General features: G+C 28.9%; 1 protein-coding gene across 1 annotated transcript in view; it reads right to left on the reverse strand.

Annotated features, from left to right (window-relative positions):
• Positions 1-519: 519 nt before the first annotated feature.
• The window catches only part of ELMOD2 (ELMO domain containing 2), a 104,047-nt gene continuing 79,483 nt past the window's right edge, over positions 520-25,083 (reverse strand). Inside the window, exons 3-7 of the mRNA XM_058193149.1 lie at positions 12,853-12,983; positions 8,664-8,797; positions 8,353-8,421; positions 7,209-7,342; positions 520-5,590 (exon numbers count right to left, since the gene is read on the reverse strand). Coding sequence (XP_058049132.1) covers positions 5,439-5,590; positions 7,209-7,342; positions 8,353-8,421; positions 8,664-8,797; positions 12,853-12,983 — 620 coding nt within the window. The 3' untranslated portion in view covers positions 520-5,438. The remainder of the gene's footprint in view (positions 5,591-7,208; positions 7,343-8,352; positions 8,422-8,663; positions 8,798-12,852; positions 12,984-25,083) is intronic.

Below are 25,083 nucleotides of genomic sequence, written 5' to 3' on the forward strand. Positions count from 1 at the left end.
GAAGGGCAGTATAAAAATTCAATAAATGATAATAATAATAAATAATAATAATAATAATAATAATAATAATAATAATAATAATAATAATAATAATAATAATAATAAAAGCTTTGGGCAACATATGCAGAATAGGCAAATGTTTCCTTAGAATGACAGCATTTCAACCATGTTTAAGGCCCGCTATGCTTAGAGGCTTAAAAGCAAAAAGGATTCTGGTAAGAAAGGTGATATGGTGCTTCATTGTTTATTGATTTGTGAAGTAATTATATTTAGAACAAAATAGTAGGGAAATTTGAGGATTAAATCCAGTTTATTTTCCTCTTCTTTTCTCTACTGCTGTCAATAGTGGAAACCTTATTTTACTTTTGGAGGTTCTTTTAGATAGTTTGTAATAATTTTCCAGGGGATCTGCCTTCATGTGAAGAAATACTGCCTCTCTATACATGGAGGAGATAGGACCATTATACTTAAACCCACTATCCCTGAACACGAATCATTGCAATTTAAAACAAAGAGGGATGAGTGACTAGAAGAAAAATATTTATTTAAGTTTATATACATTAGATAATGTACATATCAAGTTAGAACACAGGCAGTAAAAATGACAACTACAGCATACTGTATCAAAACAATAGTTTCAAATTATTTCATCTTAATATTCTCACTCCAATGTAAAGAGCCGTAATTTTATTGCTTTTATAACCACACACAGGAGTGGGCACAATTTGCCTTAAATTGGTCTCAATTCACCAACTTTCTCACAGGAAAAAAAGAAAAGAAAGACAATTAGAACATAGAAAAAGCACATATATTTATATCCCATTTTTTATTCAGGAGTTCAAGGTGTTACGCTTAAAGCTCCCAGAGGTAAATTGGGTTGATGAAGAGTAAATAGCCCTATGAGGCTCAGTGGTTTAAAATTGATGAGAACCTGGGTTCCCTGTTCCCAAACCTATGCCTTAATACGACATTGTTTTAATACCAAAGTAACGATACAGGCCAAATGCAAATAGAAATAAGAAAAATGAACAGCACATAGCACTGAATACTGACATGCATTTGTAATAATGAAAGGTCAAGCAGCAGCAACATTCAAAGTTGCAATTAAATATTTATAGCCTTGTGAGCCAGCCATTGCTTTTTATAATACTCTTCTCTTACTTGAGGAATCAATTTAATGTTTTCTTCTAATTTTCTAGGGCAATTTTACTATATTTTTATATTATTGGTCATTTTCAGAGATCAAGCTATTCACAAATTTCACAACATAAATTTATTTTATATCAGATTCTTTTTTAGGAATGCCCACTTCAAAACGAAAAGGAATTTACAAAAATTTTCCTATCATGTGATTATAAACTCACTCATAAATATGAACAAAAGATATCCAGAAACGTTGTAATAGATTCCCATCCTTTAGGGGAATAGAGAACACTTGGGCATTGAAAGCGATTTAGTTTTATCACTGCTCCACTGCATTGTCTCTTAGTCCTACCCTGAATATATACGCAACAATGATGTGTAAAATGTATTAGTTGACCTTGCCTGGTTTATTTATGGCAAAGGCAGTAAATTAATCTCATACTATAATTCAGCCTCAAACTCTGATAATCATTCCAGACTATTTAGAGAATAGTCTTTTAAGAAATATGTAATGGGAATGCTTTGTGCAAAACGAAGGAAAAAAGGAATTGCCTGAAATTTAACAAGAACATACTCCATACTGCAATCATTACTAACCCAATTTCATCACATTTTCTTAAATTAAAATGGCATATTTCAATTTTTATAAAAGCTTAAAATCACCATATTGAGTCCATATAGATCATTCTACATATATACTTCAACCCCTCATAATGTCTTTGCTTATAATTTACTCCAGTCCTATTCAAACAGAAATGTTATAGCTGTTTAGCTTCTTCCCATGCCGAGACATTGAAAAAGAGACCAATGCCTGAAAGACTATTCACAAGAAAGATATATAGTGGAATGGAAAAGATGGATAGAATATACGCAAAACAAATATCAGACTAAAAAGTATCAAATAGCATATGAATGACTAGAAAGTTATAATTGTATTTGTATACAGTATTTCCTTTTTTTAAATCTTTTTTTATATGAAATAAGGGAGTTATGATTCTAGGGGAGGGATGGGAGTTTATGAATAATTAGCGTATTTTATCTTATGATTGGTAAATGCTATACCCTGTATTTGCTCTGAGAAGCCGGGGAGGGGGAAGGGGGGTTGGGTGAAGGGGGGGAGGGAGGAGGTGGAGGGAGGAGGAGGATAATTAATTGTTAAAACTGTGGTAAAACTTTTTAATAAAAGAAAAAAAAAAGAAAAAGAGACCAATGTTTCTTACTCTATATCAAGTAATAATTGATATCCTGCTACATCAAAAATCATTTTGAAAGCCTTGATCAGATGGACTTTGCATACCACTGATAAAAATCCGCTTACTGAAAATTCTCAATTAAAACTATTAGCAGCTGTAAAAACCTCATACTAGGTGAAACAGGATATACGTTTGTGCCTTGATTTAAATTTTACTTAATATTAATTTTTTTCTATTTAATATAAGCACTTTTTTGTATCATGAACCTAATGATAGATTAAACACTGGTTTCTGCTTAAACTACTTTAACATTCTCTTTATATTTTATTAAACATTATTCATTAATATGTGGATCTTAAGAAGGGAATACGAAAGCACTCACAAGGAATGTCCCAATTTTGAGGTTTTGCTTTTCATAAACCATATTCAGCCATTTTCTGAAAACAGCCACATGCTGTCAAAATTCTATATATGCCCCATTCTTACAAAGGGAGACAAATATTGCTCTAAAGCCTGTCATGTATTTATAACAATTGCCATGTCCCAGAGACACATAATTGCCCTTTGTGTCTTTTCCAGCTGGCTTCCAACAAGCATGGTCAATGAGAGATGGATTTATTTGCTTAATGACCATGTGATTTGCTTAATGACTACAGTAAAAAAAGTAATAAAATTAGGCCCAACCCATTTAATGACTGCATCATTATCAATGGAAGTTACAGTCCCAATTATGGTTGTAAGTCAAGCACTACCAGTAACAGGTTGCAGCCCTTCACACAAGAGTGGGAACTAATTCATATAGTTAAACTATAGCAATGTTTCTGCAGTTGCCCAAATATTGCAAAATATCAGGGACAAACTTCGCTTTTTCCCTTGAATTAATAGTGACTACAAGACAACCAAATTCTGAATGCCTGTATGTAAAAATAAACTCTATTTGGGAGACCACAGTGGCCATTTCAGCATTCATTATTTTATAAAATCTAGCCTAGAAAAAATGATATTTCCTCCTAAATATTAAATAAATAATATTGAATCCCCTCACTATTACTAGCCTAAAGAAGTTGATGGCACTTTTAACCATTGGAGAAAGATAAGCCCATAAAACTGTCAATTAAATAACCAGTAAATAAGCTTATGAAGGCTTTTTGTAAGTCACAACTGTGTATAATTCCAATCAAAAGCAGGCTAATAAAATAATAAGGATAGCATGAATGCTAATTTATTGCAAATTACCAGTAAGATATATTGTAGTCTGAAATTTCGGGTGAATTGACTTAGAACTTTAGATTCCAATGTCTTCATGCATTTTACAACAAACCTAATCTTTATATTATGAAAAATTATCTTATAGTTAAAAAAAACATTTCAATCAATAATGGATTCAATTCCGTCATATGCCATGAACAGTATTCTTATACAACCATGAGATTTTTAATTCTGTTTCACAAGTGGAATCCCTGATTTATAATAAAGCAGAACTATATATATAAAATGAGAACTCGGGAGGACAGTGCAGACTATTTTTTTAATGTCCAGCATGCATTTTACATAGTATCTAATGTTTACTGTTAGACTATTTACTGAATCTGCACTACTATTAATCGTTTCATAGTTCCCATCACCAATCTCTTTCCACTTATGACTGTATGACTGTAACTTGTTGCTGGCAATCCTTATGATTTATATTGATATATTGATCATCAATTGTGTTGTAAATGTTGTACCTTGATGAACGTATCTTTTCTTTTATGTACACTGAGAGCATATGCACCAAGACAAATTCCTTGTGTGTCCAATCACACTTGGCCAATAAAATTCTATTCTATTCTATTCTATTCTATTCTATTCTATTCTATTCTTTCAGCAATTTTTGAGATAAAATGAATATTTGCAAGATAACTAAACGCTAAAAATAAGTCCTCTGTTTCTTTGTCAGAGTCCAATCCATAATAAATTTTGCCCAACTTGTCATACACAATCGTATTTTCTTAAAATATGTTTCAAATACTTTTATTCTGGATTGATGATATCATTTGCACATACTTTTTTATCCTAGTCAGCAAGATTAAATATGCCCAATCCCAGTATTAAATGTTGTAATAGGCACATCCTAGAAGCTCTAAGGATGATACTCAATTGCTGTAAGTAAAAGGCACTTTAACAACCTTGATCATTCTGTCCATCTCAAATGTCAACAAGACTAAATACAAAGTTTAGAAAAAAAATTTAAAAGTCATTATAGATTTTCAACGTGAGTACAATTCTATTACCTAGATTGTCTGAGAATTATATCCAATATGTAGTCCTCAATAAGGTGTATTGAAAAAAGAATGCACTAATTATTGATTATCTTCTATTAAATACTTTAAATTCTAATACTCTAATTTATATACGTCCTAAACCTAAATGTTGTTAATTGAAAAAACTGAGGGACGGAGGACAGAGATTGATATTTGATAGCAACTGTAGTACAATACAGGCAAAATTTATTTTATTTTATTTTTTATGGCAATGTATGAAGTTTCTTTTAAAACAAAAGGTTAATTTACTAGTTTCTATCTATACACATCCAAAGGGAGATAAAACAGTTAATGAATATGACTAAATAAGGACAATAAAGACAGCTATCATTCATTCAAGTAACATACTACTTATTGATATATATTCTTTTCCAAATCATAATAGACTACTACAGCTTCCATATTTGAAAAGAACAAGATATACAATATAAAAAATCTAGAACAAATTTTCCATTAATGAAGTATCATAACATCTTTTTCTGTAAATCAAACATCAATCAAATTTGAATATGAAGCTATTATTGAGCAACATGATAAAGTTCAACGATTATTTTACACCTTCTACCAAGTGTAGAAAAAATGTGAGGTCCTATGATCCAATGAGGATCTTTATATTAAAAAATTATCTTTAGAGTACAGTGTTCAGTCTTAAATAAGTATTGATTGTCCAAGCATATTTTCTATAAAAATAATAATGGATGTATAAACCTTTGAGCAATAAATGGAGTTTTTGGTTGAATACCAGAGTTTCGATCAAGTGCATAATATTTATGTACAGAACTCAAAGAATCACACATTTCTAGTTTTCAGTTTTTAAGGCAAGGACCACATCATAATCCAGGAGTTGTCTTTTGATTTTGTCATGAAACCTCTCTCTATACTGGTTGAAGTACATAATACTCTCTGGTTTCTCTTCAAACCAAAAGTTGTCAAATTCGTAAGCCAAATAACCTGTGAAAACAAAAAAAAATTCAATTACTTGTTGTGATAATATAATATTAGAAATAAGTAAAATATTTGTCCATTATTAAAACTAGCTACTTAAGTACATTTGAATAACTTTGCTGAATCAAGCCAAGGCCTGTCACAAAACTGGAAAGAATTGAGACTCAGGATTAATTATCCTTGATAGATGTGTCTTGTATTAATTTATCTAAAAAATGTTTAAAGCTAGCCATATTGCCAACACAGCTTGTGATAATTAATTCCACAAATTACTTCTGGGATGGGTGGGTGTGAAGAAATGCTGTATTTTGCCTGTTCAAAATCAGGAAATCATTGGATTATACCCATCCAATTTTCGGAGATAAAGTTGTTCACTTTTACTATGTTATACATGTTATAACTCTTGATCGTCTTCTCCCTGGTTACTCCCCCCCCCCCCAAGCTAAAGAGTCCTAAAAATGCATTTTTTAATGGAAGATATTTGATCTCCTAAATATTTTTGATTAGTTTCTTCTGCACTTTTTCCAGTTTTATAATATCACTTTTCAGATGTGGTAACTAGTACTGCACACAATGCTATAGATGCGGCATACTATAGTTTTGCATAAATGAATTGTTTCTAGTTCTGTTTAATCTCATGCAATGCTTAGAATTGAAAAATTATTTTAGATACATCTAAAATTTAGACACCATGAATTTTAAAGAACATTTTCCTCTTCTTGTGAAACTCCTACAGGAAGTCCTCAACTTATAACCTTTTATTTAGCAATGATTTAAAGTTACGATAGTATTGTATGTGACTTACAACTGGTCCTCACACTTATGTCCATCACGCCATCCGAGTGGTCATGAGACCAAAATTTGGAAGCTTGGCAACCACCATGCATTTATGGTGGTTGCAGCATCCCAGGGTCATGTGATCACCATTTGTGACCTTCCCAGCCAATTTCCAACAATCAAAGACAATGGGGAACAGATTCATTTAATAACTTCATGATTCACTTAACAACTGCAGTAATTCGCTTAATAACTATGACAAAAAAAGTTATAAAATTGGGAAGGATTTATTTAGTAACCGCCTTCCTTAGTAGTGGAAATTCTGCCCTCAGTTGTGGTAGTAAGTTGAGGGCTACCTGTATTTTCACTTCAACTTTCAGTGCAAAAGGGATTGACAACTACACTACTTGGTACTGGGGCTACACCAGTGGTTTGTAAGAGTTTCCTGATAAAGATCAGTCTTGCTGGTTTTTAGGAATATGTTCAAGACTGAACTACTTTGGGAGGCATTCTCTTAGCTTGTATATGATAATGTATGTATATGATATAGTTTTTTCATATTTTTTAATGTTGCTCCTTATCTTTATTATTATTTCTTGTTTGGAGTTTTAAACTAGGTTGGTAGCTGAGAGACATCTGGCTGTATCAAGGTAGAAATCTGACTTATTTTGCAATAAACTTTGCAACAAAAGTGTTACACATTTTCCAAGTATTTCTATAACAATTTAAACCAAATGGTACTTAATATGATAATAAAAACTACTAATTACTAAGTCGACTGGAGAAGAGCATCCTCCCAAAATATAAAAGCCAGCCATCTCTGTAAAGGACAGTTGCAAATACTCACAGTAAAATTGATGGAAATCGTTCAGCTGAGGAGCACCAGGAACCAAGTTGTAAAAGTGGCTTTTTAAAAGTCCTTTTACTAACAAACTGTAAGCCATCTCTGTCAAATTGATTCCAACGATTGCATAAGAGTATCTGCAATAAACAAATTACTAAATAAATGTTGCCTTCTTAATAGAATGAAACCATCTCAATCACCTTTGTATGTTATTTGGGGTGTCTCAAGAGTTATCCTTGTCATCAACAATCTAAGTGATCTCCATGCTAGGGCTTCCTATTGCTAACTTTGGTCAATCTATCAATTAGAGATAGTCCTTGCTTAATGATTGGTTGCTTAGTGACCATTTGAAGTTAGGTAAGATGCCCCTCCCGAGCCAATTACAATTCATTTTTGAAGTTCTGATAGCTACATTTCCCTGCCCATAGTCACATGACTTCATTTTGGGTACTGGGCAACCAGGTTGGACTTATCACTGTTTGCAAAGTCATGTGACCAAGATTTTAACTGGTGTTTTTTTTTTGTCAGTTTCCGTTGTTTATTTCTGGTTTCCAGCAAAAAAATTCCCATTAAGGAAAAGAGGTTCACTTAATGACCCTTTGGGCTTTCCCTTAACAACTATGGCATTCACTTAACAGTCACAGTTTGTTTAATGATCATGGTGTTTCTTTAACAACCACTGCAAAAATGTCATAAAATTGGGTAATTCCAGAATCGATTATGATCATAAATTGAGGATTATCCGTATCTCCTTTCCTGGGCAGAAACAGCCTCTCTATAGTGGTTCAAGCGTTGATAACCTTACATTTAGAACATCTGCAATGCAACGTAAGTGGGGCCCATCCTTTATTTAGTTTGAAAGTTCAAGATGGAGCAGAATGCAGTGGCCAGGTTGCTGAGTAGTGCACATGGCATTGTACAATACACCTTGGTTAAAGGATATCAGAAGAAAACCATTTCTACTGTACAAATTACTGATTTACTTTTACAAATACACACACACACACACACACACACACACACACACACACCTTTTAATACAGATGGTAACTGTGCCTTGAAATTAATGCACAACAAAGTAATTATTACAAGCATGCTTGGTTTTCCTTCATCTTTAAAAAAAACAAGTAACTGAGATACCACTTACCCAAGTTTTGGATGATTTGAACGAATAAGGATTCGACGAGCTTCATGAGGATAATGTTTACTAAAATATCTGAAAGAGAGACAAAAATATTGTTCATAATCATTGCACTGCAGTTAACTGCTCTGCAGTGTATTAAACTGAGTTAAAATGTTAACATTCACATTTTACCTTGACAAATTAGCCTATCTGATTTGAACAACAAATAGTCAATAACATATCTTCCATTAACAGCAGTAAATACATAGCCAATGTAATCTATAAAACTTTAACTTTAAATCATGGAGAAGTATGCTTATATACTTTATACTTACAGAAGATTAGTTAATCCTAGCATTCCCATTCCTCTGAAGTCTGTTTTAGGGTCATCACCTTGGAAACCAATATCACACCACTGCTTTGTGATTCTGGCCTTCAGTTTTTCATGGGGCATTAACAAATTCCAGAGCTGCACAAATATGCTTCTATTAATTATATTTCTAAGATCATTTTAAGTACACACACAAACAATCATAGAAACATTACCATAAGGTCTACTTATAGTAGTAGCCTGCCATACCTACAAATCAAGAGTTCCTGCTGTACCATTTTCTCATTCACCATAAAACATGGCTCACATATTTACTTAACTAATTTATATGTTATCCATCTTACGATGACACTGACAATTGAGGGACATATAAAATGGGCTTTGTGGTACCAACAAGGACCTTTGTAATATTGTTGTACTTCCTAAGTAACATCAGTTTTCTTGAATTTTAATTAGTCTTATTTTTCTTTTTTAAGTGTAATGTTAACAATTTGTGAGAACCTTGCAGGCTGGAATGTAAAAAGCTTTTTACCTCAGTAATTGGATCCTGTTAGTGCTGATTGTACAATACATTGTAACATATTCCTCCCACTGGATATACCACGCCCAGCCTGCCATTCTTGCAAAACAGAAAGCTGTTTCACCCAATGGGAAAGAGCTGAGGATGAGCTGAGCAGAGAAAATCGCAGGCGCTTTCACATTGGGCAAAACCATTTCTTACATCACCCAAGGGCTGGGACAAGGGATGTTTTAAGCACGAAACCAGCCCCTTAGAATGGCTTTGACTGGGGTGGGTCCTCGGTTAACAACTGGCGGAATTTGTTTAATACTGCAACGGGGTTTGTTGAGACTATGGTTACAAAGCAATGTGGTCACATAATATTTTGCTTTATGACCAAATTGCTTAGTCCCAACTGTGATAAGTCAAGAACTATCTGTAATAAAGATAATATTTTATCAGACATATATTTTTGTTCCTGCTATGAAAAACTTCCACCCATGTATTTTTAGTTCACAAATCATTTTATAAAATGTTATAAAAACCCCTGGGACTTGCAACTTCCTGCCAGCTTTCCCACTGTCATCCGTCCCAAGTAAACCAGATAGGAAACAAACAAGATGAACTGTAAGGTTACATTAACAGAATTTTGAAAATCTGAAGAAACAAGCTTCATTTTTACCTGTCTGATCCATTAGAGTGGATCCTTCCTAAGTTTCATTCTCTGTAGGCTTCTGAGGTTTTCACGGGTGTTTGTATATAGGTCTTTGGTTGTTCGGGTTTTCTCCCGTGTAAAATTGGAAGTGTCTTGGCGACGTTAGCCTACACCCCAAAATACAGTTCACCATGGAAACAGAAGTTAATAACCAACTTCCGTTCCTGGATGTCTTAGTCTACAGAAAACCCAATGGCTCCCTAGGACACACCATCTACCAGAAGAAAACACACACAAACCGCTATCTGCACGCACTCTCACACCACCACCCAGCACAGATCAACTCCGTAGCCAAGACACTCATCTCCAGAACAAAATGCTTAGCTGATGAACAACACCTAAAACCCGAACTAGACACTCTCACTAACGTACTAACATCCAATGGATTCCAAACAAATAAGATTACCAAGCTAATCCAAAAAGAACCCCCCACTAAAATCCAAGACAGAGAACAAGAAAACGGCACAGCCCTCCTCCCATATATAAAAGGCACCACAGACAGAATCAGCAAGATCCTCCACAAACACAACATCAAGACAGCATTCTGCACAAACAGAAAAATATCCACCATCCTAAGAAACCCCAAAGACAAAATTGAGTTAGAAAATCAAGGAGTATATGAAATCCCATGCACCGCCTGCCCCACCACATACATTGGACAAACCAACAGAAGAATAAGTGCACGATTGAAGAACACAAGAACTCATTCAAAAAAGAGGAACCAACTTCTTCCCTGGTCCAACACTTTAAAGTCACAGGACATGATATTGACTTTAAAAAGACCAGAACTATCGCCAAAACTGAACACTTTAACAACAGAATAATCAGAGAAGCCATTGAGATAGAAAAACGCCCACACAGCATGAACAAACGAGATGACACCTCCCGCCTACCAGCCATTTGGAAACCCGCCTTATTGGCAAACCAGGCCCTAACACGAGGAATGACACCAGACCCACACTCACGAGGTCCACACAGGATGTCACCACCGCACATCCACCCAGAAAGCAGACCCAAACCCACACTGATCATGAAGCACGACCAAGGACCAGAAGCCAGACCGCAGCTGCAACATTAGCCATTTCAAACCCTCCAATCCATTCTTGCAGCAGACTGACACCCACTATGAAGATGTAGCACGACCACAAAGCCAAACAACAGCTATGCAGCTCACCAGCTCAAATCCCCCTGCAGCACAGACTAGACTGAGCACAACCAAGCCCCCACCAACACAGGACACACCCCCAGCCAATCAGAGCACAGATTTATTTATTTATTTATTTATTTATTTATTTATTTATTTATTTATTTATTTATTTATTTATTTATTTATTTATTTATTTATTTATTTATTTATTTATTTATTTATTTATTTATTTATTTATTTATTTATTTATTTATTTATTTATTTATTTATTTATTTATTTATTTATTTATTTATTTATTTATTTATTTATTTATTTATTTATTTATTTATTTATTTATTTATTTATTTATTTATTTATTTATTTATTTATTTATTTATTTATTTATTTATTTATTTATTTATTTATTTATTTATTTATTTATTTATTTATTTATTTATTTATTTATTTATTTATTTATTTATTTATTTATTTATTTATTTATTTATTTATTTATTTATTTATTTATTTATTTATTTATTTATTTATTTATTTATTTATTTATTTATTTATTTATTTATTTATTTATTTATTTATTTATTTATTTATTTATTTATTTATTTATTTATTTATTTATTTATTTATTTATTTATTTATTTATTTATTTATTTATTTATTTATTTATTTATTTATTTATTTATTTATTTATTTATTTATTTATTTATTTATTTATTTATTTATTTATTTATTTATTTATTTATTTATTTATTTATTTATTTATTTATTTATTTATTTATTTATTTATTTATTTATTTATTTATTTATTTATTTATTTATTTATTTATTTATTTATTTATTTATTTATTTATTTATTTATTTATTTATTTATTTATTTATTTATTTATTTATTTATTTATTTATTTATTTATTTATTTATTTATTTATTTATTTATTTATTTATTTATTTATTTATTTATTTATTTATTTATTTATTTATTTATTTATTTATTTATTTATTTATTTATTTATTTATTTATTTATTTATTTATTTATTTATTTATTTATTTATTTATTTATTTATTTATTTATTTATTTATTTATTTATTTATTTATTTATTTATTTATTTATTTATTTATTTATTTATTTATTTATTTATTTATTTATTTATTTATTTATTTATTTATTTATTTATTTATTTATTTATTTATTTATTTATTTATTTATTTATTTATTTATTTATTTATTTATTTATTTATTTATTTATTTATTTATTTATTTATTTATTTATTTATTTATTTATTTATTTATTTATTTATTTATTTATTTATTTATTTATTTATTTATTTATTTATTTATTTATTTATTTATTTATTTATTTATTTATTTATTTATTTATTTATTTATTTATTTATTTATTTATTTATTTATTTATTTATTTATTTATTTATTTATTTATTTATTTATTTATTTATTTATTTATTTATTTATTTATTTATTTATTTATTTATTTATTTATTTATTTATTTATTTATTTATTTATTTATTTATTTATTTATTTATTTATTTATTTATTTATTTATTTATTTATTTATTTATTTATTAATTCCTTCTATGCTGTCATTACTAACAAGAAATGTTGAGATTTACAGTAAATCTTATGTAAATTAATTTCATTAAATGATACTAATAACTCTAGAATATATTGTACCAATATATCTTCCCCCACTTTATTAATTCCTTCTATGCTGTCATTACTAACAAGAAATGTTGAGATTTACAGTAAATCTTATGTATAATTAATTCATTTTATTCTATGATTTTTATGTTACAAATTTAAATTGCTAAAATGTTCACCTCCATTAATTGCTCTTCATGTTCTTTATTGTCTGAATTATATACTTGTTTTTTGAGCTCTTCCACAGCCAAACAGAGTTTCTTGTAGCCTGATATTTGGAGCAACGATGATTGTAGCTTTGAAGCAAATCTACAATAAATTAAAAATTCAGAAAAGTCTAAGTAACACATGATGCAATGTGAAAGAATGTTCAACCGCAAAACAAGTAGAACTAGCAAAACCAAATATTCTATGTCAGAAGTGAAATATATAATTTTGATTTTATAAATATTGTGTTTCCCTGAAAATAAGACCCGGTCTTATATTTTGGGGCGCTCCAAAATAAGCATTAGGGCTTATTTTCGAAGAAACACATTATCACAGTGATCAGCCTGGCTAGGCACCCTACCCCCAGTGCATGCACAAGAAGCAGCAAGCGCATGGGGACTGAAAGTATCTGGGAACAGCTGCAGCCCGCACAAACAAACAAACAAACAAACAAACAAACAAACAAACAAACAAACAAACAAACAAACAAACAAACAAACAAACAAACAAACAAACAAACAAACAAACAAACAAACAAACAAACAAACAAACAAACAAACAAACAAACAAACAAACAAACAAACAAACAAACAAACAAACAAACAAACAAACAAACAAACAAACAAACAAACAAACAAACAAACAAACAAACAAACAAACAAACAAACAAACAAACAAACAAACAAACAAACAAACAAACAAACAAACAAACAAACAAACAAACAAACAAACAAACAAACAAACAAACAAACAAACAAACAAACAAACAAACAAACAAACAAACAAACAAACAAACAAACAAACAAACAAACAAACAAACAAACAAACAAACAAACAAACAAACAAACAAACAAACAAACAAACAAACAAACAAACAAACAAACAAACAAACAAACAAACAAACAAACAAACAAACAAACAAACAAACAAACAAACAAACAAACAAACAAACAAACAAACAAACAAACAAACAAACAAACAAACAAACAAACAAACAAACAAACAAACAAACAAACAAACAAACAAACAAACAAACAAACAAACAAACAAACAAACAAACAAACAAACAAACAAACAAACAAACAAACAAACAAACAAACAAACAAACAAACAAACAAACAAACAAACAAACAAACAAACAAACAAACAAACAAACAAACAAACAAATAAACCAACCAACCAACCAACCAACCAACCAAACAAACAAACAAACAAACAAACAAACAAACAAACAAACAAGTAGAACTAGCAAAACCAAATATTCTATGTCAGAAGTGAAATATATAATTTTGATTTTATAAATATTGTGTTTCCCTGAAAATAAGACCCGGTCTTATATTTTGTGGCGCTCCAAAATAAGCATTAGGGCTTATTTTCGAAGAAATACATTATCACAGTGATCAGCCTGGCTAGGCACCCTACCCCCAGTGCATGCACAAGAAGCAGCAAGCGCATGGGGACTGAAAGTATCTGGGAACAGCTGCAGCCCGCTGATCCCTTGGTTGGTGTACTCTGAGGTTGCACAGCCCGCGCAGCGCAGGTGAGTTGATTCCGTTTCCAAGCAGCAGATGGAAACAGAGAGAGGCAGGCAATCTGGATGCACCGCACAGGCCATGGGAAAGCCAAAAATTGGTGGGTTGGAGCGGCAGGCATCCATGGGACACTCATCATCGCATGTCTCCCCCCACAGCCTCTGCCTGCTGCTTGGACAGGTAATCAACTCACTTGTGCTGGGTAGGCTGCAGCTGCTCCAAGACACTGTTGGCCCATACACACTCGCCACCTCAAGTGGTGACCATGCCCATAGGGCTTATTTTTGGGGTAGACTTATATTAGGAGTGCCCTAAAAATCAGGGTAGAGCTTATTTTCGGAGGTCTTATTTTCAGAGAAACACAGTACCAGATTTGCCAATCTAAGAGTTATGCCGGGCATTAGAATATTCCAGTTCTGACCTACCATATTATTGAGTCAAAGTTCCACATAATTACAGTGTGGTATTTAAAAAATGTAAGACTTTCCCATGATTGTTCTGTTCTCTCTTTATGTACATATGTCTAGTTTGATTTGGATTACTACTACATGTAGTGCACCTATCCACTGGGGGTGGGGCAGTAAGGGGGAAAGTAACAACACACTACCATACAACACCAACAAGCATGTTATATGTCAAATATAGTTTCATCCTTCACCTGCTAATTCGGTAAAAAGTAAAAGCACAGTTATCAAGCAACCATTGGAAAAATATATTATACCACTGAAACTATACCACTTCCATTACCTAATCTTGTATTCTCTGCTTTTCAAATATCTCGGATGATCAAAATTTGGAATAATTTGTAATCATGTTTAACAGTCATAAATTAGTGGCTGTACAGAAACATGATATACCAAGATATCCTATTTAGTTTTGACATATTATAATAATATATAATGTAAAACTAGATAGTCACTTCTTCAGTTAAACTGCAATGTTTCATAATAATTACCATTAATAAGGACAAACAAACAAACAAACAAACAAACAAACAAACAAACAAACAAACAAACAAACAAACAAACAAACAAACAAACAAACAAACAAACAAACAAACAAACAAACAAACAAACAAACAAACAAACAAACAAACAAACAAACAAACAAACAAACAAACAAACAAACAAACAAACAAACAAACAAACAAACAAACAAACAAACAAACAAACAAACAAACAAACAAACAAACAAACAAACAAACAAACAAACAAACAAACAAACAAACAAACAAACAAACAAACAAACAAACAAACAAACAAACAAACAAACAAACAAACAAACAAACAAACAAACAAACAAACAAACAAACAAACAAACAAACAAACAAACAAACAAACAAACAAACAAACAAACAAACAAACAAACAAACAAACAAACAAACAAACAAACAAACAAACAAACAAACAAACAAACAAACAAACAAACAAACAAACAAACAAACAAACAAACAAACAAACAAACAAACAAACAAACAAACAAACAAACAAACAAACAAACAAACAAACAAACAAACAAACAAACAAACAAACAAACAAACAAACAAACAAACAAACAAACAAACAAACAAACAAACAAACAAACAAACAAACAAACAAACAAACAAACAAACAAACAAACAAACAAACAAACAAACAAACAAACAAACAAACAAACAAACAAACAAACAAACAAACAAACAAACAAACAAACAAACAAACAAACAAACAAACAAACAAACAAACAAACAAACAAACAAACAAACAAACAAACAAACAAACAAACAAACAAACAAACAAACAAACAAACAAACAAACAAACAAACAAACAAACAAACAAACAAACAAACAAACAAACAAACAAACAAACAAACAAACAAACAAACAAACAAACAAACAAACAAACAAACAAACAAACAAACAAACAAACAAACAAACAAACAAACAAACAAACAAACAAACAAACAAACAAACAAACAAACAAACAAACAAACAAACAAACAAACAAACAAACAAACAAACAAACAAACAAACAAACAAACAAACAAACAAACAAACAAACAAACAAACAAACAAACAAACAAACAAACAAATAAATAAATAAATAAATAAACAAATAAATAAACAAAAAAACAAAAAAACAAACAAACAAACAAACAAACAAACAAACAAACAAATAAATAAATAAATAAATAAATAAATAAATAAATAAATAAATAAATAAATAAATAAATAAATAAATAAATAAATAAATAAATAAATAAATAAATAAATAAATAAATAAATAAATAAATAAATAAATAAATAAATAAATAAATAAATAAATAAATAAATAAATAAATAAATAAATAAATAAATAAATAAATAAATAAATAAATAAATAAATAAATAAATAAATAAATAAATAAATAAATAAATAAATAAATAAATAAATAAATAAATAAATAAATAAATAAATAAATAAATAAATAAATAAATAAATAAATAAATAAATAAATAAATAAATAAATAAATAAATAAATAAATAAATAAATAAATAAATAAATAAATAAATAAATAAATAAATAAATAAATAAATAAATAAATAAATAAATAAATAAATAAATAAATAAATAAATAAATAAATAATATATAATGTAAAACTAGATATTCACTTCTTCAGTTAAACTGCAATGTTTCATAATAATTACCATTAATAAGGATATTATCTTTCACTGAGTAGAATATCTAATCTATTAATTTCGGTGAAATGGAAAGAAAAGAAAATTTAACTTCAGAATCTGGTGACTATATTTGTTTGATTTCAAAAGACTTCTACATTATCATCTAATTTAGTTCAAAAGTTTTTGTTTATATTTTTGTTTATACCAAAGTTGGTAGTTATTTTCTGCTTTAGCTTTTTTTTATTGACTGTATCCCCAATTTTGTTTTCCTTTTCTTCCTTCTCCTAGGTTTTTAAAGGTTTTATATTTTTGTTTATACCAAAGTTGGTAGTTATTTTCTGCTTTAGCTTTTTTTTTATTGACTGTATCCCCAATTTTGTTTTCCTTTTTGTCTAAACAACCTTGTGACATAGGTTAAGCTAAGAATGAGTGACTGGGTCAAAATTACCAAGTAAGCCTGTTTGAATGAGATAATGTAACAATAATAATCTATTTAGTTTTTCAATTATGAATGAAACACATCAGAAATTGCTAAAAAGTACCTTCCAATTGTTTACATTTTCAACATATATTTATGTTGAATATGAACGATTGTTCTTTGACAATTATTAAGAGTTAAGCACCAACTCGAAGGTACTCTGGTGGACATGTAAGAGAGCTGAGAATGATTGGAATCAAATATATATTTTAATTCAGAGAATTTTAAAATTGAATGTACAAATGAAGCCAAGGGCTTTTCTTTTAGGTTCAATAGACAGGCAAATAAACATGGAATTTAGTTTTTATATACAATAACAGCAGCAAGGCTTCTTCATGCACAGCAATGGAATGGCTCACAAATACCTACAATGGAAGAATGGAGGGTGAAACTAACTGAGTTGGCAGAGATGACAAAATCAACTACTTTGATTGGAGAAAAAACTTTATCTAACTTCACTTCTACCTGGAAACAACTTAGCCTTTTTGCGTGAAATGGAAAGAAAAGAAAATTTAACTTCAGAATCTGGTGACTATATTTGTTTGATTTCAAAAGACTTCTACATTATCATCTAATTTAGTTCAAAAGTTTTTTGTTTATATTTTTTGTTTTTATACCAAAGTTGGTAGTTATTTTCTGCTTTAGCTTTTTTTTTATTGACTGTATCCCCAATTTTGTTTTCCTTTTCTTCCTTCTCCCTAGGTTTTTTTAAAGGTTTTATATTTTTTTTTGAAATGCAATTAATTTTTTGTTTAAAAGTTGCTAAAAAGTTTCAATTCAGAGTTTCAAAATTTTATGCACTCATGATTTTAGAGCAGGTAATCCTCGAATTATGACAGCAATAGGGACTATTATTGCTATTACCAAGCAATGTAAAGGTAGTCCTCAACTTACGACCATAATTGAGCCCAAGCTTGGTTTGTTAAGTGAGTTTACCCCATTTTACAACCTTCCTTGTCACCATTCTTAAGGGAATCACTGTAGTTGTTAGTCAAACTGTTGTTAAATGAATTTGGCATCCCATTGACTTTACTTGTCAGAAGGTCACAAAAGAGGAGCACGTGACCCCAGGACATTGCAACCGTCATAAATGTGAGTCAATTGCCAAACATCTGAATTTTGGTCACATGACCAAGGGGATGCTACCACAGTCGTAAGTGTGAAAACTGTAAGTCACTTTTTTCAGTGCCTTTGTAAATTTGAACAATCACTAAATGAACTGTTGTAAGTAGAGGACCACCTATAGTTGTAAAGTGCAATGTCACATGACTGAATTGCATAATAACGGCAATCCGGGGCCATTCCAGTTGCCATTATAAGCCCAAGATGCACAGGTCATTAACTTGAAAGAAATGGGAATCCCAAGTAAGAAGCAAATAGGTGCCGTGCAGAGGCTGGTGCAGTCCCCATGTGAGTTTGCAAGAGGCTAGGAAGGGCCTGAGAGGCCTGGCAGAGGCTATGTGAGAGTGGAAAGAGTGCTATGGGCTGGTGAAAAACGGGAGCAATTTACTACAGCAATTTGTGAATTTCCCTGCCAGGTTTGCCATTGACTTTGCTTCTGGGAAGCCAGATGTCAATTACATGACTACAGCTCCCTGACATTGTAATTGTGAGACAGGTACCCAAACCTCCAGATCATAATCAGGTGACCATGGGGATGCTGCAAAGGCTGGAACTTAGACAACTTTCAGTATGTCCTTTTTTTCAGCACCTCCATAACTTCAAATAGTTGCTGAATTAATGGATATAAGAAGCCATGGACTACCTGTAAAGGGTTTTGGACTTTCCCAAAACTTATCAACTTATAGTATGAAATTACACAAAAGAAAATGCAGTGCACAACTCTACTAACAAGAAAGATATTCAAGAAAAAATATTGTTGAGAATCTTGAAATAACCAAATTGAAGAAGAAACTGAATTTGGCAAGCATGCTTTTTAATTTCAGCTGCAGAATTCCTTGGAAGTTTTATAACTAACATATTCATCATCATGACAACTGAATTTGACAGTGCTCTTTTCCTGAACTTATAGTCAAGGTTAATTTATTGAGTGTTTTGCTGCTTACAAGTATAGAAAGTAAAGCGATTTGAGATTAGAAAGGCACACTTTATAAATAAATAAATAAATAAATAAATAAATAAATAAATAAATAAATAAATAAATAAATAAATAAATAAATAAATAAATAAATAAATAAATAAATAAATAAATAAATAAATAAATAAATAAATAAATAAATAAATAAATAAATAAATAAATAAATAAATAAATAAATAAATAAATAAATAAATAAATAAATAAATAAATAAATAAATAAATAAATAAATAAATAAATAAATAAATAAATAAATAAATAAATAAATAAATAAATAAATAAATAAATAAATAAATAAATAAATAAATAAATAAATAAATAAATAAATAAATAAATAAATAAATAAATAAATAAATAAATAAATAAATAAATAAATAAATAAATAAATAAATAAATAAATAAATAAATAAATAAATAAATAAATAAATAAATAAATAAATAAATAAATAAATAAATAAATAAATAAATAAATAAATAAATAAATAAATAAATAAATAAATAAATAAATAAATAAATAAATAAATAAATAAATAAATAAATAAATAAATAAATAAATAAATAAATAAATAAATAAATAAATAAATAAATAAATAAATAAATAAATAAATAAATAAATAAATAAATAAATAAATAAATAAATAAATAAATAAATAAATAAATAAATAAATAAATAAATAAATAAATAAATAAATAAATAAATAAATAAATAAATAAATAAATAAATAAATAAATAAATAAATAAATAAATAAATAAATAAATAAATAAATAAATAAATAAATAAATAAATAAATAAATAAATAAATAAATAAATAAATAAATAAATAAATAAATAAATAAATAAATAAATAAATAAATAAATAAATAAATAAATAAATAAATAAATAAATAAATAAATAAATAAATAAATAAATAAATAAATAAATAAATAAATAAATAAATAAATAAATAAATAAATAAATAAATAAATAAATAAATAAATAAATAAATAAATAAATAAATAAATAAATAAATAAATAAATAAATAAATAAATAAATAAATAAATAAATAAATAAATAAATAAATAAATAAATAAATAAATAAATAAATAAATAAATAAATAAATAAATAAATAAATAAATAAATAAATAAATAAATAAATAAATAAATAAATAAATAAATAAATAAATAAATAAATAAATAAATAAATAAATAAATAAATAAATAAATAAATAAATAAATAAATAAATAAATAAATAAATAAATAAATAAATAAATAAATAAATAAATAAATAAATAAATAAATAAATAAATAAATAAATAAATAAATAAATAAATAAATAAATAAATAAATAAATAAATAAATAAATAAATAAATAAATAAATAAATAAATAAATAAATAAATAAATAAATAAATAAATAAATAAATAAATAAATAAATAAATAAATAAATAAATAAATAAATAAATAAATAAATAAATAAATAAATAAATAAATAAATAAATAAATAAATAAATAAATAAATAAATAAATAAATAAATAAATAAATAAATAAATAAATAAATAAATAAATAAATAAATAAATAAATAAATAAATAAATAAATAAATAAATAAATAAATAAATAAATAAATAAATAAATAAATAAATAAATAAATAAATAAATAAATAAATAAATAAATAAATAAATAAATAAATAAATAAATAAATAAATAAATAAATAAATAAATAAATAAATAAATAAATAAATAAATAAATAAATAAATAAATAAATAAATAAATAAATAAATAAATAAATAAATAAATAAATAAATAAATAAATAAATAAATAAATAAATAAATAAATAAATAAATAAATAAATAAATAAATAAATAAATAAATAAATAAATAAATAAATAAATAAATAAATAAATAAATAAATAAATAAATAAATAAATAAATAAATAAATAAATAAATAAATAAATAAATAAATAAATAAATAAATAAATAAATAAATAAATAAATAAATAAATAAATAAATAAATAAATAAATAAATAAATAAATAAATAAATAAATAAATAAATAAATAAATAAATAAATAAATAAATAAATAAATAAATAAATAAATAAATAAATAAATAAATAAATAAATAAATAAATAAATAAATAAATAAATAAATAAATAAATAAATAAATAAATAAATAAATAAATAAATAAATAAATAAATAAATAAATAAATAAATAAATAAATAAATAAATAAATAAATAAATAAATAAATAAATAAATAAATAAATAAATAAATAAATAAATAAATAAATAAATAAATAAATAAATAAATATTTGTTTGTTTGTTTGTTTGTTTGTTTGTTTGTTTGTTTGTTTGTTTGTTTGTTTGTTTGTTTGTTTGTTTGTTTGTTTGTTTGTTTGTTTGTTTGTTTGTTTGTTTGTTTGTTTGTTTGTTTGTTTGTTTGTTTGTTTGTTTGTTTGTTTGTTTGTTTGTTTGTTTGTTTGTTTGTTTGTTTGTTTGTTTGTTTGTTTGTTTGTTTGTTTGTTTGTTTGTTTGTTTGTTTGTTTGTTTGTTTGTTTGTTTGTTTGTTTGTTTGTTTGTTTGTTTGTTTGTTTGTTTGTTTGTTTGTTTGTTTGTTTGTTTGTTTGTTTGTTTGTTTGTTTGTTTGTTTGTTTGTTTGTTTGTTTGTTTGTTTGTTTGTTTGTTTGTTTGTTTGTTTGTTTGTTTGTTTGTTTGTTTGTTTGTTTGTTTGTTTGTTTGTTTGTTTGTTTGTTTGTTTGTTTGTTTGTTTGTTTGTTTGTTTGTTTGTTTGTTTGTTTGTTTGTTTGTTTGTTTGTTTGTTTGTTTGTTTGTTTGTTTGTTTGTTTGTTTGTTTGTTTGTTTGTTTGTTTGTTTGTTTGTTTGTTTGTTTGTTTGTTTGTTTGTTTGTTTGTTTGTTTGTTTGTTTGTTTGTTTGTTTGTTTGTTTGTTTGTTTGTTTGTTTGTTTGTTTGTTTGTTTGTTTGTTTGTTTGTTTGTTTGTTTGTTTGTTTGTTTGTTTGTTTGTTTGTTTGTTTGTTTGTTTGTTTGTTTGTTTGTTTGTTTGTTTGTTTGTTTGTTTGTTTGTTTGTTTGTTTGTTTGTTTGTTTGTTTGTTTGTTTGTTTGTTTGTTTGTTTGTTTGTTTGTTTGTTTGTTTGTTTGTTTGTTTGTTTGTTTGTTTGTTTGTTTGTTTGTTTGTTTGTTTGTTTGTTTGTTTGTTTGTTTGTTTGTTTGTTTGTTTGTTTGTTTGTTTGTTTGTTTGTTTGTTTGTTTGTTTGTTTGTTTGTTTGTTTGTTTGTTTGTTTGTTTGTTTGTTTGTTTGTTTGTTTGTTTGTTTGTTTGTTTGTTTGTTTGTTTGTTTGTTTGTTTGTTTGTTTGTTTGTTTGTTTGTTTGTTTGTTTGTTTGTTTGTTTGTTTGTTTGTTTGTTTGTTTGTTTGTTTGTTTGTTTGTTTGTTTGTTTGTTTGTTTGTTTGTTTGTTTGTTTGTTTGTTTGTTTGTTTGTTTGTTTGTTTGTTTGTTTGTTTGTTTGTTTGTTTGTTTGTTTGTTTGTTTGTTTGTTTGTTTGTTTGTTTGTTTGTTTGTTTGTTTGTTTGTTTGTTTGTTTGTTTGTTTGTTTGTTTGTTTGTTTGTTTGTTTGTTTGTTTGTTTGTTTGTTTGTTTGTTTGTTTGTTTGTTTGTTTGTTTGTTTGTTTGTTTGTTTGTTTGTTTGTTTGTTTGTTTGTTTGTTTGTTTGTTTGTTTGTTTGTTTGTTTGTTTGTTTGTTTGTTTGTTTGTTTGTTTGTTTGTTTGTTTGTTTGTTTGTTTGTTTGTTTGTTTGTTTGTTTGTTTGTTTGTTTGTTTGTTTGTTTGTTTGTTTGTTTGTTTGTTTGTTTGTTTGTTTGTTTGTTTGTTTGTTTGTTTGTTTGTTTGTTTGTTTGTTTGTTTGTTTGTTTGTTTGTTTGTTTGTTTGTTTGTTTGTTTGTTTGTTTGTTTGTTTGTTTGTTTGTTTGTTTGTTTGTTTGTTTGTTTAGCAAACAGCATGTGCATGTCTATTGAAAAGTAAAGCATTTCAGATACTATCCCTTGCTGCCTGTAAAGCTCTGGGTTTGTTTTCATTATTTTGATTTGTTAACTAATTTTCTCCACAAAGCACCCGCCTACCTAAGCATTTATTCTGGATGCTAATCCTCTCAGCAAGCCATCAAGAAAAGTTGAACAAAACAGCAGAACAGTACTTTAAAAAGGCAAGTCAGGAACAGTACTTTAAAAAGGCAAGTCATTTGCATTGTCAAGATTTCAATAATCTTCTCTCTGGTGCAGGGGTCTCCAACCTTGGCAACTTTAAGCCTGGCGGACTTCAACACCCAGAAAACCCCCAGCCAGCAAAGCTGGCTGGGGCATTCTGGGAGTTGAAGTCCTCCAGGCTTAAAGTTACCAAGGTTGGAGACCCCTGCTCTGGTGGATTATTTTTTTTTAAGAGCCAGAAGATGCCAATTTTTCGAGGAGGAGGAGGAGGAGGAGGAGGAGGAGGAGGAGGAGGAGGAGGAGGAGGAGGAGGAGGAGGAGGAGGAGGAGGAGGAGGAGGAGGAGGAGGAGGAGGAGGAGGAGGAGGAGGAGGAGGAGGAGGAGGAGGAGGAGGAGGAGGAGGAGGAGGAGGAGGAGGAGGAGGAGGAGGAGGAGGAGGAGGAGGAGGAGGAGGAGGAGGAGGAGGAGGAGGAGGAGGAGGAGGAGGAGGAGGAGGAGGAGGAGGAGGAGGAGGAGGAGGAGGAGGAGGAGGAGGAGGAGGAGGAGGAGGAGGAGGAGGAGGAGGAGGAGGAGGAGGAGGAGGAGGAGGAGGAGGAGGAGGAGGAGGAGGAGGAGGAGGAGGAGGAGGAGGAGGAGGAGGAGGAGGAGGAGGAGGAGGAGGAGGAGGAGGAGGAGGAGGAGGAGGAGGAGGAGGAGGAGGAGGAGGAGGAGGAGGAGGAGGAGGAGGAGGAGGAGGAGGAGGAGGAGGAGGAGGAGGAGGAGGAGGAGGAGGAGGAGGAGGAGGAGGAGGAGGAGGAGGAGGAGGAGGAGGAGGAGGAGGAGGAGGAGGAGGAGGAGGAGGAGGAGGAGGAGGAGGAGGAGGAGGAGGAGGAGGAGGAGGAGGAGGAGGAGGAGGAGGAGGAGGAGGAGGAGGAGGAGGAGGAGGAGGAGGAGGAGGAGGAGGAGGAGGAGGAGGAGGAGGAGGAGGAGGAGGAGGAGGAGGAGGAGGAGGAGGAGGAGGAGGAGGAGGAGGAGGAGGAGGAGGAGGAGGAGGAGGAGGAGGAGGAGGAGGAGGAGGAGGAGGAGGAGGAGGAGGAGGAGGAGGAGGAGGAGGAGGAGGAGGAGGAGGAGGAGGAGGAGGAGGAGGAGGAGGAGGAGGAGGAGGAGGAGGAGGAGGAGGAGGAGGAGGAGGAGGAGGAGGAGGAGGAGGAGGAGGAGGAGGAGGAGGAGGAGGAGGAGGAGGAGGAGGAGGAGGAGGAGGAGGA

The sequence above is a fragment of the Ahaetulla prasina genome, chromosome 8 (genome assembly GCF_028640845.1).
Source record: "Ahaetulla prasina isolate Xishuangbanna chromosome 8, ASM2864084v1, whole genome shotgun sequence".
NCBI classification, from domain to species: domain Eukaryota; kingdom Metazoa; phylum Chordata; class Lepidosauria; order Squamata; family Colubridae; genus Ahaetulla; species Ahaetulla prasina.